Here is an 11,620-nt window from a genome sequence, read left to right as displayed (position 1 = left end):
ATCAGGCCAAAGTTCGGAGAGAAGTGGGGAGTGTTACAGTTAGCCAGACCAAGGAATAACAAACTCACGGAGACCTCATCCCTCACCCTAGCTGGACCTCTACCACATTTAGGATTGGGCAGAGAAAGAGAAACCAAAGTTGGAAAACCCAGAGGCACCAGGAGCATACAATGAAATGCTAAGGAACCAACAGAAGAGGGAATTCCATCCACAAAGTGCTGACCCTGACCTTGTGTGCTCTTGAGAGTTTCTCCTTAAATCTGGGGCACTGGATACCTCACTTGCCTCACCCTAGCCCCAGCTACAGCCATTCTCTAGATTTAGTAATGGAGAGGTCAGCCTCCTTAACCTCTCAGCCATAAATGTTGTTTTCACAAAACAACAGCAGTTAGTTTTTGCAAAAATTTAAACACCAAATACAACCCAGCAAACGCAATTCTGCAAGCCAAACCAATCCACAAATTTGTAAATTTAGGATGGTTTGGCTTGATTAAAGATAAATCCCATGCAGTTTCCAAACATTTTTGACCAAGACCCCCAGGGAGAAATACCTTTTACATTAAGATCCAGTATCCCTGCCCCCCCCCCCGAAACACACACACATACACCCACATGCAAACACACATCCAAAATGAAGGCTTCGTGAAACACAGTAAAGATAATAGTCATCTGTCATTACTATACTACTTTCTATTGCATTAATTCTGCGCTGCTGTTTTTTTTTTTTTCCAAATGCCAGTCATGCCTTGCTAAATTGACCTTACCATTCACTCAACGGCCACAGCCTGCAGATTGAAAAATACTGACTTAGAACATCCAGAGCAGAATTCAGAAAACTGGCCAAATTCTGCATTTTGCCTCATTTGTTTTGTTTCACCTGTTGGCTGTTTTTCGAAAACTTTGGATTCTCTGCTTTAAGGCAGATGTCCCTTCCCCAGCCCAGCTCCCCACCGCCTGGCACCCAACTACTTTAGGCAGCTATGTTATCTGAAGACCTCTCCATTCTAAACAAATAGGTGTACGTGTTTATTCAGTCCCCAAACATTGAATGAGTGGCTCTCATACTCCAATCACTACTGCAGGCACTGGGCACATAGAGCGGAATAAAGCAGACAAAATTCACTGCTATCACCAAACTGAGCTTCTAGAGGGGAGACAGGCAAAAATATGTGTACGTTTGATTTTAAGTGAAAAAGTCTTTAGCGAAAATAAAGTGAAGAAAGGGATAGGCGTGCTCTGAGATCCACCCCAGGTGACGGCTTTGCTTCCCTCTGTGGAAATGAGGAAGCCCCCTTTGTTCCTACTTAAGATCCTCTTCCAGGGGAGGGCTGAGTGTGAGAGAACACAGTCAGAATTTTCCTCAAAAATAAAAGTTCCCAGCCTGCCCCAGCAGGTCGACCTGACCGATCATGTCCCCAAATTACTCTGCCAAAGGGTAAAGCATCAGTAACCAGCAACTAGAAACTTTCAAAACCAGTCAGCCTGTAAGGGGGAGACTGGAGGACATAGTCATGGCTACAATGAAGTCCTCCAGATGTTTCTCAGGTTCTCCCCTCATTCGCAGTCCCCACCGCCCCCTCTGCCACGGGAAAACGGCCCCCTCACACCTCTGTGCACGTGACCCCTCTTAACCTGACTCCTGGTTACTGCCCCAGCCTTATCTCCTGCCTCTTCTCCCTCACATTTTCCGCTCCAACAAAGCTAAACACAGCACCGTGGGGGCTTTCACGCTTCTGTGCCTTTGGACACGCTGTTCCTTCTGCCTGGAAGGCCGCTGCCCTACACTCCCTTCCCCCTACTAACTGGCGGGCTCCCAACCACCCTTCAGAGCCCCACCCCAGATGCCCCCTCCTCCAGGAAACCCTCTTTGATTTCTCAGGGGCCGAGCCTTAAGCCGCGCCCCACCCCCCCCCACACACACACACATACACACTTATTCTCTGGCCACCTCTCTGTGCCTAGCATCCCCTTTGGGGTCGCTTCTCTGCGCTGGAATTGTTGGTCCCTAAACCTCTCGCCCATCCGCTCACCCACTCAGGCCTCTGCCGCTCGCCTGGCACCCCAAAGCGCCTAGCCCCGAGCGCCGAGCGACCGGAGCCTGTCCCAAACTCAGGCTGTCCGGATGCCGCCACCTCCCCCCCACCTCCCCATGTCTTCCCTCGGCCTCCCCCCACCTGCGAGCCTGCGCCCCCCCCCCCAGCCCCGCCCCCGCCCCCGGCGCGGCCGCCCGGCACCCTGACAGCGGCGGCCGGCGGCGCCCAGGCCGCGCGCGCTGACTACAAGTCCCGGCTCGCCCCGCCTCGGCCGCGCCTGCGCAGCGGGCCCGCGTTTGAGTGGCAAGTTGTTTGTTCCACCGAGCACCAGCTGCTCCCCGCGCCCGGCGCCGCGCGCCGCTCCTCCGCCAGCCTGCCTCCCTCGCCCGCCGCCGCCGCCGCCGCCGCCGCCCGGCGCTTCCCGCCCGCAGCCCCTCGCAACTTGGCGGGCCTCCCCTTTGTCTGCCCCTCCCGGGCCGCCGCCGCCGCCGCCGCCCCCCGGCCGCGCCGGAGCTCGCCGTCCCCGGGGCCGGTGCCCGCGGCGGCGCGGGGCCGGCTGGGGCGCGGAGGGGGCGGGGGCCGCCGGCTCGCCCCCCGCCGATGAGCCGCCGCCGAGCGCGGGCGGACGATGGAACTCCACATCCTGGAGCACCGGCTGCAAGTTGCCAGCGTCGCCAAGGAGAGTATCCCGCTCTTCACCTACGGCTTGATCAAACTTGCCTTCCTGTCCTCCAAGACCAGGTGAGCGCGGGGACGCGGCGCGGGGACGAGGCGCCGGCCGGGGAGAGACAAAGAGGCGCAGCCGGGGCGCCCGTCCTCGCCGCGGCGGCCCGGAAAACAACTTCGGGCCCCGGGGAGCGCCCCCGCCCCCGCCCCCGCCCCGCCGGCGGCCGGCGCCGCTCGCCTTGTTTTGGACAAAGCCCACCCATCCGCCCTCTAACGGGGTCCTTCCACCCCGACCCCCGCGGAGGCACCCCGGCCGCTGTCTCTCCCCAGCTCAGCCTCCCCCCCTTCCCTGCCACCCACTCCCCGAAATCCGGAGGGCCGGGGAGATCGCAGCGGCCAATCCATGAATGAATGAACGAAGGAACGAATGAATGAATGAAAAACAGGTGTGGGGACGCGGCGGTGGCAAAAACAAACTACCGCCCCCCCATCCCCCAATCCCTCAGTCCTTCGGTTGGGCCGGCCCCGGTCGCCACGGCTGGGGGGAGGGATTGTGCCGAGCGCGGCTACCCGGGGAGGAAAATCATAAAATCATTAGCGGGTGTTTATCTCCAGGTGCCTGCGAGGGTTGCGGACGCGCGGGAGGGTGGGGGAGGGGAGGGCCTGCGGGCGGGGGTCGCGGGGATTCTTTCTCCTTGGGGTCCAGCAGGGTGGGGGGGTGGGGGGTTGCGGAACCGTGCGAGGGGGAGGAGCAGGAGTGTTTATGGATCTGCCGCTGGGCTGGGCTTGGATGCTGCAGGGGGAAAAATAGTTGAAGGCCTTGGGAGGTTAAAAAAAAAAAAAGAAAGAAAAAAACCACACACGCAAACACACACACACACCCCCACACACACCACCAACTCGGATTTTCCCAATGCCAGGTAAGGGTTTGACTTTGTGAGCCGGATGGGCTCTTGGATACGGGTTGTTTTTTGTTTTTTTGTTTGTTTGTTTGTTTTTTAAGAGAGGCCAAGCCAGATAGCAGCTGTAACTTAAATCCCTCGTTTCCCCACCATTATGACAGTTCAAAGGGATGATGAAGTTGTCGCCGGTTGGTTTGGGGGTAGTTGGGACAGAGGTGGTTTGCATGAATAAATTAGGGGTCAAGGTTAATGTTAAAATAACATCCCTCAGGCTGCCCCCTTTGGCGCTGAGCTCAGGGGAGGCAAGAAAGAATTCAATCCCAGCCACTCTTGTGCCAGTTAAAGTTCTTGCTTGGAAATCTCACTTTGATGTGTGTGTCTGCGTGGGGGAGCTCAGTCCTGCCATTGTTTGCGAGATGAGAAAGCTCAGCCACTGGCATCTTGTTTACTTTCTTCTCCGGCTGCTCAGTCGGGTATGGAGGTTTGAAATCCTTGCCTTCCCTGGGTCAGAGACCTGGGAGCCTTGCCCCTTTGATTGTAAAGGTAATTATTAAACAGGTCATTTGAAAACAAAAGCCACCAGCTCAGATTCTGTCTGGCCCCTCTCCCACCCCATTCCACTCCCAAACCCCTCTCTGGCTGTCCATGAGAGAGCATCTCCCTGCCCTCTGCACACACACACACACACACACACACACACACACACTCAGCCCGCCCCAGCCAGTCTTGTTCCCAGGCTGGAGGTAAGCGAGCAGCCTTGTTTTTCCTACCCTTGGCCCTCGGCCGACAGCCCCCCTGGCTGATTTCTCGGCTCCTATTCAAATGGGGTGATGACTCAGGCTGCGGCTGTGCCCTGGGTGCTGGGAGGAGGGGGCATTTGGGGGCTTCTCAGAAAAGCAGCAAAGGGTGGACACCCTCTGCTGTAGTGCCTTCGTGGAAGCAATGGCCCTCTTTCAGCCCCGCCCCCTCCCCCCAGAATCAAGTTTGGAGGAGTCCCTGGGGTGAGCCCCTGCTTGCCTCACCAGCCATGGCAATCATTCCCCTCTGTGGGTTCCCTTTCTCCCTCTCCTGCAGGAGACAGCAGTTCTGGGGCCCAGGTGACCAGTCCAGTCTCAAGATGACTCAGAGGTCAAAGGCCAAAGCTCCTCTCCATGTCTTCAGGGTTTGGTTTCTGGAAGGTGGCACACACATTTGCTGAAGGCTGCTGCCCTGAGCCCCCTTGGCTGTGCCTAGTCCCCCATTGCCTGAGTCATTTGGCAAGGGCCCTTCCCTTCTCTGGCTCTCACTTTTCCCACCTGTAAAATGAAGCTAGCCGTCTTGCCCCATGAGTTCTTACAGAGCTGCTGCCTGTGTGGCCTGGGATTCTTGTGGAAAATAGCTTTTTAGCAAGTATGAAGGGTGATGGGGTGGAACTTTGGGTCCTCCTTGATTCTTCCCGCAGTGCCTCCCCCACGTGGTGGCCCATTGCCCTGATACCCCTCCCCACCCCTTCTCCCCACCCCAAGTTCTAGCTCTAACTCGCACTGCCCCCTCAGGGTCTCTGTGTGGCCTGCTCTCCTTTACCAGTCCATCCCACCAACTGCGGCCCATTTCTGCATACAGCTGTTCAGTTGCTCCCTCTCAGGTGGAATCTTGAGGACTTTGGGGATTGGACACTGGTTCCTCACCTTTCACCACCCCCCAGCCAGTGCTTCGGCAGCACACAGTTTACCTATCAGGCCTTGTCTACCTCTGGGACTTGGTACCTGTACCGCCTCTGTCTCTACCTGGACGCACCTTTTGCCCCCTACTTCCCACCTTAGTCGATTCCTGCTCATTCCTCAAGACTTAGTGATATCTCTCTAAAACCTTCCTGGACACCCCCATGCTACTGGATCCAAGAGACACCTGACCTCTCCCTCTACTATGCCCAGAGCCTTGGGAGAAGGAAAGAGGCTGTCAAGGGAAGGAATGGTCTAGTGGTAGAGAGGGCTGGGGGGCTGCGTGATAGAGTCTGGAAGGCTTCCTGCCAGAAGGCTGGGGGAACTAAAGATCAGTTTTTTGAAATAGGAATTGCCTAGGTGGAAAAGGGGATTCCAGTTGCCAGGGATTGCCTATTCAACGGTACAATAACTCTATGAATTAGATAAGTCATTGTACTTGCTTTGCAAAGAAAGACTCTGAGGCTTGAAGATTGAGTGACTTGCTCGAGGTCACTCGGTAGGTGGTAGAACTTGGAATTTGAACCTTGGTCTTTCTGCTTAGTGTTTCTGTAATAGCAGGTCGTGAATGACATCCACGCTGAACAGCTGCGTAAGTCCTTCTGTTTGCAAGGCACTGTTCTAAATCCCTCAGGGACCCAGAATTGAGCCTCTGGCCATCGTGGGCCTTTTCTTACACCAGGAGTGTTGGCCCCTCATCCCCTCCCATCCAAACTTTCTCCTTCTCCCAGATGGAGTCCAGGTGTCGCCCTCTCCCACAAGCTTGCCACACTTCTCATCTTTGTCTCATCTGTGGCCCATAACAACGTATTGTTTGCTTGTCCTTATTCTTCGTGGCTTGTCACAAACCTTAATCTCAGGAAGGTTTTCCTGCATCTTTTTCTCCCCTCCCCGCCAAGGGCCAGGGATACTAAGAGCCCCCATTCATTTTGCCACATATTCCATAGAAGTGAAGACAGTTAAGTTCAGAGAAGTAAAATCGCTCAAGGTCACACAGCTGGGAAGAAAGAACTGGGACTTGAACTGGGTCCTACCCCCGCTGTGCTCATCACACTGCTTTGTAGGCACTTAGTAAATGTCTGTTTGATGGATTTCCAACCCATGCACAGATTGACCCAGATTTCTACCACATATTTGCCAGAGTCTCTTTTGAGTGCCCTGGAGGCTGGAAGAGGCATGGCAGGCAGAATCACACCTGGCAGAAGAAGGGTCCAGCAACCCTGAGCCAATTCTGCAGAACAGGACTCTGCCCAGGATCGTCAGTGGGGCATCTGAGTATGGCTGGAATAAGGGATCAGGAGGCCTTTACTCTAGACCCAGAGCTAGAAGGTGAGACCCTGGGTTAATAAAGTTAAGGCCATCCACAGAGCTTTCCCTCCATCCTTCTGCTAAACCTGCCATTCTGCTGCTCGGCCCTCTGTGGCCTGCCTGTCCCTCCAGCCTCAGCTGTCTGGGCTCTCAGATTACTTCCTGGACCCCCCGTGCACCCTCTGGTGCTTGTGACCTTCCACCCTTTGTTCCATTGGCCTTCTCTATCTGGACTATGACTCCACACCCTACCCCCTTGGTCTGCCTGCTCATCCTTTTAGATTCCATTTTAGTGTCACCTCCTCCAAGAAGTCTTCCCTGAGCACACCTCTAGGTTAAGACCCTTTCCTCTAGTATGATGGGCTTAATCTCCTAACAATGAAATCTAACTGTTGAGCATCAGCAAGGATGCTTTGGGCTGCAAGTAACAAAAAGCCACGACTTAACTGGCTTAAACAATAAGGAATTTTAACTACATGTAATGAGAGGTCAGGAGTTGAGCTATTCCAGGCTTAACAGTGTCACCAAGGACCTGGGTCTTCCTGGCTCTGTGTTTGGCCATCCTTGGGGTGACAGTGTGGCTTTCAGGGTAATGGAGAGCTCCGGCAGCTCCTGGCCTTGTGGGCACTCAGGAAGAAACCATTGGGGACCTGGGGGTAGGGCAAGGGCTGTTGCCTCCAGGGCATCCATGAGGAAGCCTTTTGAGAACAACTCTGTCCACGCCCTGGCACTGACTTCCGCATCTCACTGGTCAGAACTGGTTCCCATGTGGTTGCCGGAACCAGTCACTGGCACGGGGAATGAGACCATCGTCTCATAGGTCGGAACAGGGTCACTTATGCGTGTCTAAACCAATCACCAGCAGAGGGAATGAGCCCATCGTAAACCAATCAGGATTCACCACTGGGGCCTGCCACCTGTAGGCCTCCAGTCGCAGGAAGATGGAGGATGGAGTGCCAGGCTTGAGCCACCAGCCGCGCGTACCCTGTGGCCCCAGATTTGTTTCTATTCCCACCACACGGTTGGGAGCCTGCAGAGCTGCCGGTGCTGCAATACAGGAGCATCATCCCCAAAGCTCAGAGGGATCTCAGTGCTTCCCCCCTCCCCTGCTGGCCAGCACCCCACTGGCCCTGTGCCCACCTCAGGACCCCCTCACTCTGTTTAAGGGCCGTGGCTGGCCTGCACACGAGCTGAAGGGATTGGATGTGTGCAGCCTGGAGACGATACTGCTTGCCCCTTTGTGTGCGAGGAAGGGTCTTCCAGGATGTGGGTTTGTGCTCCACAACCCAGCCAAGCAAAACTGAAAGCAGCTGATGAGGATACAGTAGTAGTGATGACCATCGCAATGATACTGGCTCCCACTGACAAAGGATCCCTGCATGCCAGGCACTGCTGCACGTACCATGCACACATTCGCTCATTTAATCCTACAGCACACCCAAAATGGGGATGCCGAATGGACCTCATTTTACAGATGAGGAAATGAAGGAACTCGAGGGTCCAACATCACGCAGAAGTGGCAGAGCTGGGATTTCAACCCAAGAAGTCTGATTAGAACACCTGTCCTGATAACCACCCTTGACAGGTACAGGACCAGACTGGTTTGGGCTCCCCGAGGCCTGGGGCCACCAAGCAGAGGTGCTACCCAGAAGCTATAAGCCGTGCTAGGGGAGTGGGTGCGATCCTTACCCAGAATGGGTTCAGGTGGCGGGAAGCCACAGCGCCTTCTCTTTTGCCTGTGAAATGCTGTTATCTTTAAATTCCGTCCTAGAAAGTCTATTTCATTTGATGGGCAAGTAAAGGTAACTAGGTAAGTATGTAGTAAGCGTGTGCCCACAGAAACCCTCAGCTGCCTGCCTGGGCCCGGATCTGCTGTCTCTGGCTCTCTGGTTCGCTTTGGCCGCTACTAGTTTATTCGTGTTGCTGCCTGTGCGAAAACTTTCTGACAAGCCATAGCGAGCACTAAAGGCTCAAAGACATTTATGGAGAAAAGCTTAAAACTTACAAAAAGTACAGCCAGACTCTTCATTGTTTTCCTGTCTGCACTAAGCTGAGGCCACCATTTACAGTTTAGGAAAAGATAGGCTAGCAGAGGGTTAGGGCACCTTAGTTAGAATCCAAGCACTGCCACTTCCCTGCTGTGTAACCTCAGACAAGTTGCCTAACCTCTCTGAACTGTCATTTTCTTCTACAATAAACATAGTGATTGTGCCTGCTGCCTAGGTCGTCGTGAGGACTTAATGAGATTCAGACTTGTGAAGCTCTGAGAACAGGGCCCAGTCCACGGTAAATGCCAGTAAACGGAGAGAAAAAAATGCCCTGGATGCATTTGCCAGCAGCAGTCTGGGAGCAGAAGTTGAAAAGCCTAGGTTTAGAAAATATTTTTAAGGCTCAGTGCATGCACATAATCACACACTGATTCTAGGGAGTGAAGATGCTTTCACTGCCCTCAGGGAATGAACCAAAGTCCCTGGTCATTTAGGTATAGGACTTTCCGGAAGAGGTGGTCACTGTGCTATATAGGATCTCAGAGCTGACAGCAAGTAAGGCTTCCTGGAGGAGGCACCGTGCAGCCAAGTGTGAGCCAAATGGGAAGAGGGCAGGGGTGCAGGGGAAGAAGGAAGACTGGCCAGGCAGGGAGCTGGAGCGAGTGGACACAGATTGAGTAGAGGAGGGGGCTGGTGGGAAGACACAGGGTGAGCCTCAGTGCCCTTACCCACCCCATGCACTGCCGCTGGGGCTTGCTGCTGCCCCAGAGGAAGGAGCAGGCTCAACCCCAGCTGTCAGCATCGACTATGGAAGACGTAGGGTGCGTCTTTTCCAACTGCTCATCCTAGTCCACCTTCCTTGCCAGGTCCTCTCCTTCGCCTCTGCCCTGGCCCAGTCCCCTGCGTGATCTAGCTTCTGGCTGCTCCATCTGCCCCCCAGGTAGCCCACATGGTTGGCACAGCCAGAACCCCGGGCTGGAGCCCAGAAGGAGGTAGGGTGAGCCTGCTGCAGGGCACATGGCTGTGCTCTGGTGGCCAGAGCTCAGGGTTGCTGTTTTGTTCATTCAGAAACCCTGAAGCCTGCACCCCCTGTGTGCTGGGCCCAGTGGGAGATACAGGAGCTGTGTTCAGAAGGAAGAAAAGCCAAGGTAAAGGCTGAGAGGCCCAGTGGCCCACGAGAGAGGACAGAGGGCAGTGCAGGGGAAGAGTGGAGCCACCGAGGCCCCATCAGAGGTTGGTGCTGCACAGACGGCATGCCTGCCTTCTGGAATCCCTGACCTCCTCCTCCCGGTTCCCACACTCACCTGGCCTTGTGAAAATTCTTCTTTTGTCCTCTCTGGCTTTATCCCATCCCAACCCCACACATGGCCTATTTTAGGGGTAACTGTGGTTGTTTAAAAATACTCCATATTCTTTGGGATGCCTCTCCCTTCTAAAGTTCAAGCCCTCACCCCTGGCCTAGCAGCTTCGGGGGGTGGGGGGTGCAGAGTGGCACTGGATGACTTCCGAGGCTAGGTTGGAAAAGATGGCTCGGCCTGGCACACCCTCTCGGGAAGCCAGTCGCCATGGCTTGAGGACGCTCAAGCCTCCCTGTGAGGAGGCCCATGGTGGCCGGGGACAGGGGCCTCCCACCAGGAGCCCGCCACGGGAGTGAGTCATCCTGGAAGCAATCCTCCAGGCCCCCAGCGGCATCCTGGCTGCAGCTTCCTAAGAGACCCTGCACCAGAACTGCCTGGCCGAGCCCCCGATTCCTAACCTGTAGAAATCATGAGACAATAAATGTTTCTTGTTATTTCAAAGGCACTGAGTTTTGGGGTAATTTGTTGTGCCACAATAGATAACTTTACTGTGACCATATGATTTATCATTCAAATAGGGCCATTTTTTAGAATAACAAGAAGTGCTATAAGTAATTACCCTCGGCCACAGGGCAAACCAGGTGGTGTGATTTGCCTACCTTTGGACCAGCTAGCCGGCTCTTGGCACGTCCTTAAACTTAAAACCTCTTCCTTCTCCTTGGCATCAGCTCGCACATTGCCTCCTCCAGGAAGCCTCCCTGGAGCTGGGTGAATGGCTTCCTGTGACTCGGGATGTAGATTGGAGGGCTTGCTCCTTTCTGTTCTTACCCCATCTGCGTGCTCAGACTTTGGGACCACGGTTTCCAAGGCACTGCCCATCTCCCGTGCATCAAGGGGGGGGCAGTGCAACAGGCCAAATCGGCCCCTTCTGTGCCCTGCAGTTGGGTGGCAAGCTTTTTTCTCATGACAAACCTCTGTCGCGAGAACCCCAACCCTGAATAGAAACCCTAGTTCCATCAGGGTGGGAACAACTGGGTGCTGGCTTAATAAGTCCTGTAGGCCCCCTGCAGGGTGTGGGTCTGCGCTTCGGCTCCCAAAGAAGCCAGCTCAGACCTCCCACAGTTCACAGTTCACCTGAGCCTCTAGCCGCTCCGTGTTATGGGCATTTTCAATTAAAACATTTAAAGGGAAAAGCACTTCTTGCTGCCCTGCACGTTCCCTTGTCTTAAATAAAGTACACGGAACTTAGTACTGCCTCTGCGTTTAAAACCTCAGGGTCTACCCTGAAGGCCAGCTGTTCTGGGCAGTGACCCTCGCAGGTCTTCCCAGGTGTGTGTCAGGAGTGTTTGTCCCTGCACTAAAAGGGTCCCAGGTGCAGTGTGGTCTCTCCTTGCCCTTTCCTGGCTCACCCCCCCCCCGCCCCCGCTACTCCCTGTGTCTTCTCGCAAGTTACCCTTGTCAGCACCTTCCAGACCAGCCTGAGCTTGGGGTCCAGACAGACTGCTGCCCAAATGCTAGCCCTCCCATTTCCTCTGATCTGGACAAGACCCTTCCCCGTGCCAGAGGGGCCTGTAGAGAACAGGTCAGGGTCTCTGAGTTCATGGGGCTTCTGTCCGCATCAGAGGAGCCAGATGCTGAATGAGGGAGTGACACTGCACGGCAGGACCGAGTACCATGAAGTCAGTAAAACAGGAACGTGATAGGGGCAGGGGGTGGGGCCAGTTT

At 54.9% G+C, this 11,620-nt stretch overlaps 1 protein-coding gene across 2 annotated transcripts in view; it reads left to right on the top strand.

Moving 5' to 3' along the window:
- The first annotated feature begins 2,625 nt into the window (after positions 1–2,625).
- Positions 2,626–11,620, top strand: part of CASTOR2 (cytosolic arginine sensor for mTORC1 subunit 2) — a 62,968-nt gene continuing 53,973 nt past the window's right edge. For both annotated transcript variants that reach the window (XM_077141002.1, XM_077141001.1), the window contains exon 1: positions 2,626–2,774. In XM_077141002.1, the coding sequence (XP_076997117.1) occupies positions 2,662–2,774 (113 nt within the window). In that variant the 5' untranslated portion in view covers positions 2,626–2,661. The remainder of the gene's footprint in view (positions 2,775–11,620) is intronic.

Source organism: Tamandua tetradactyla, chromosome 23 (genome assembly GCF_023851605.1).
Source record: "Tamandua tetradactyla isolate mTamTet1 chromosome 23, mTamTet1.pri, whole genome shotgun sequence".
Lineage (NCBI taxonomy): Eukaryota > Metazoa > Chordata > Mammalia > Pilosa > Myrmecophagidae > Tamandua > Tamandua tetradactyla.
This window is presented reverse-complemented; position numbering and strand designations above follow the sequence as displayed.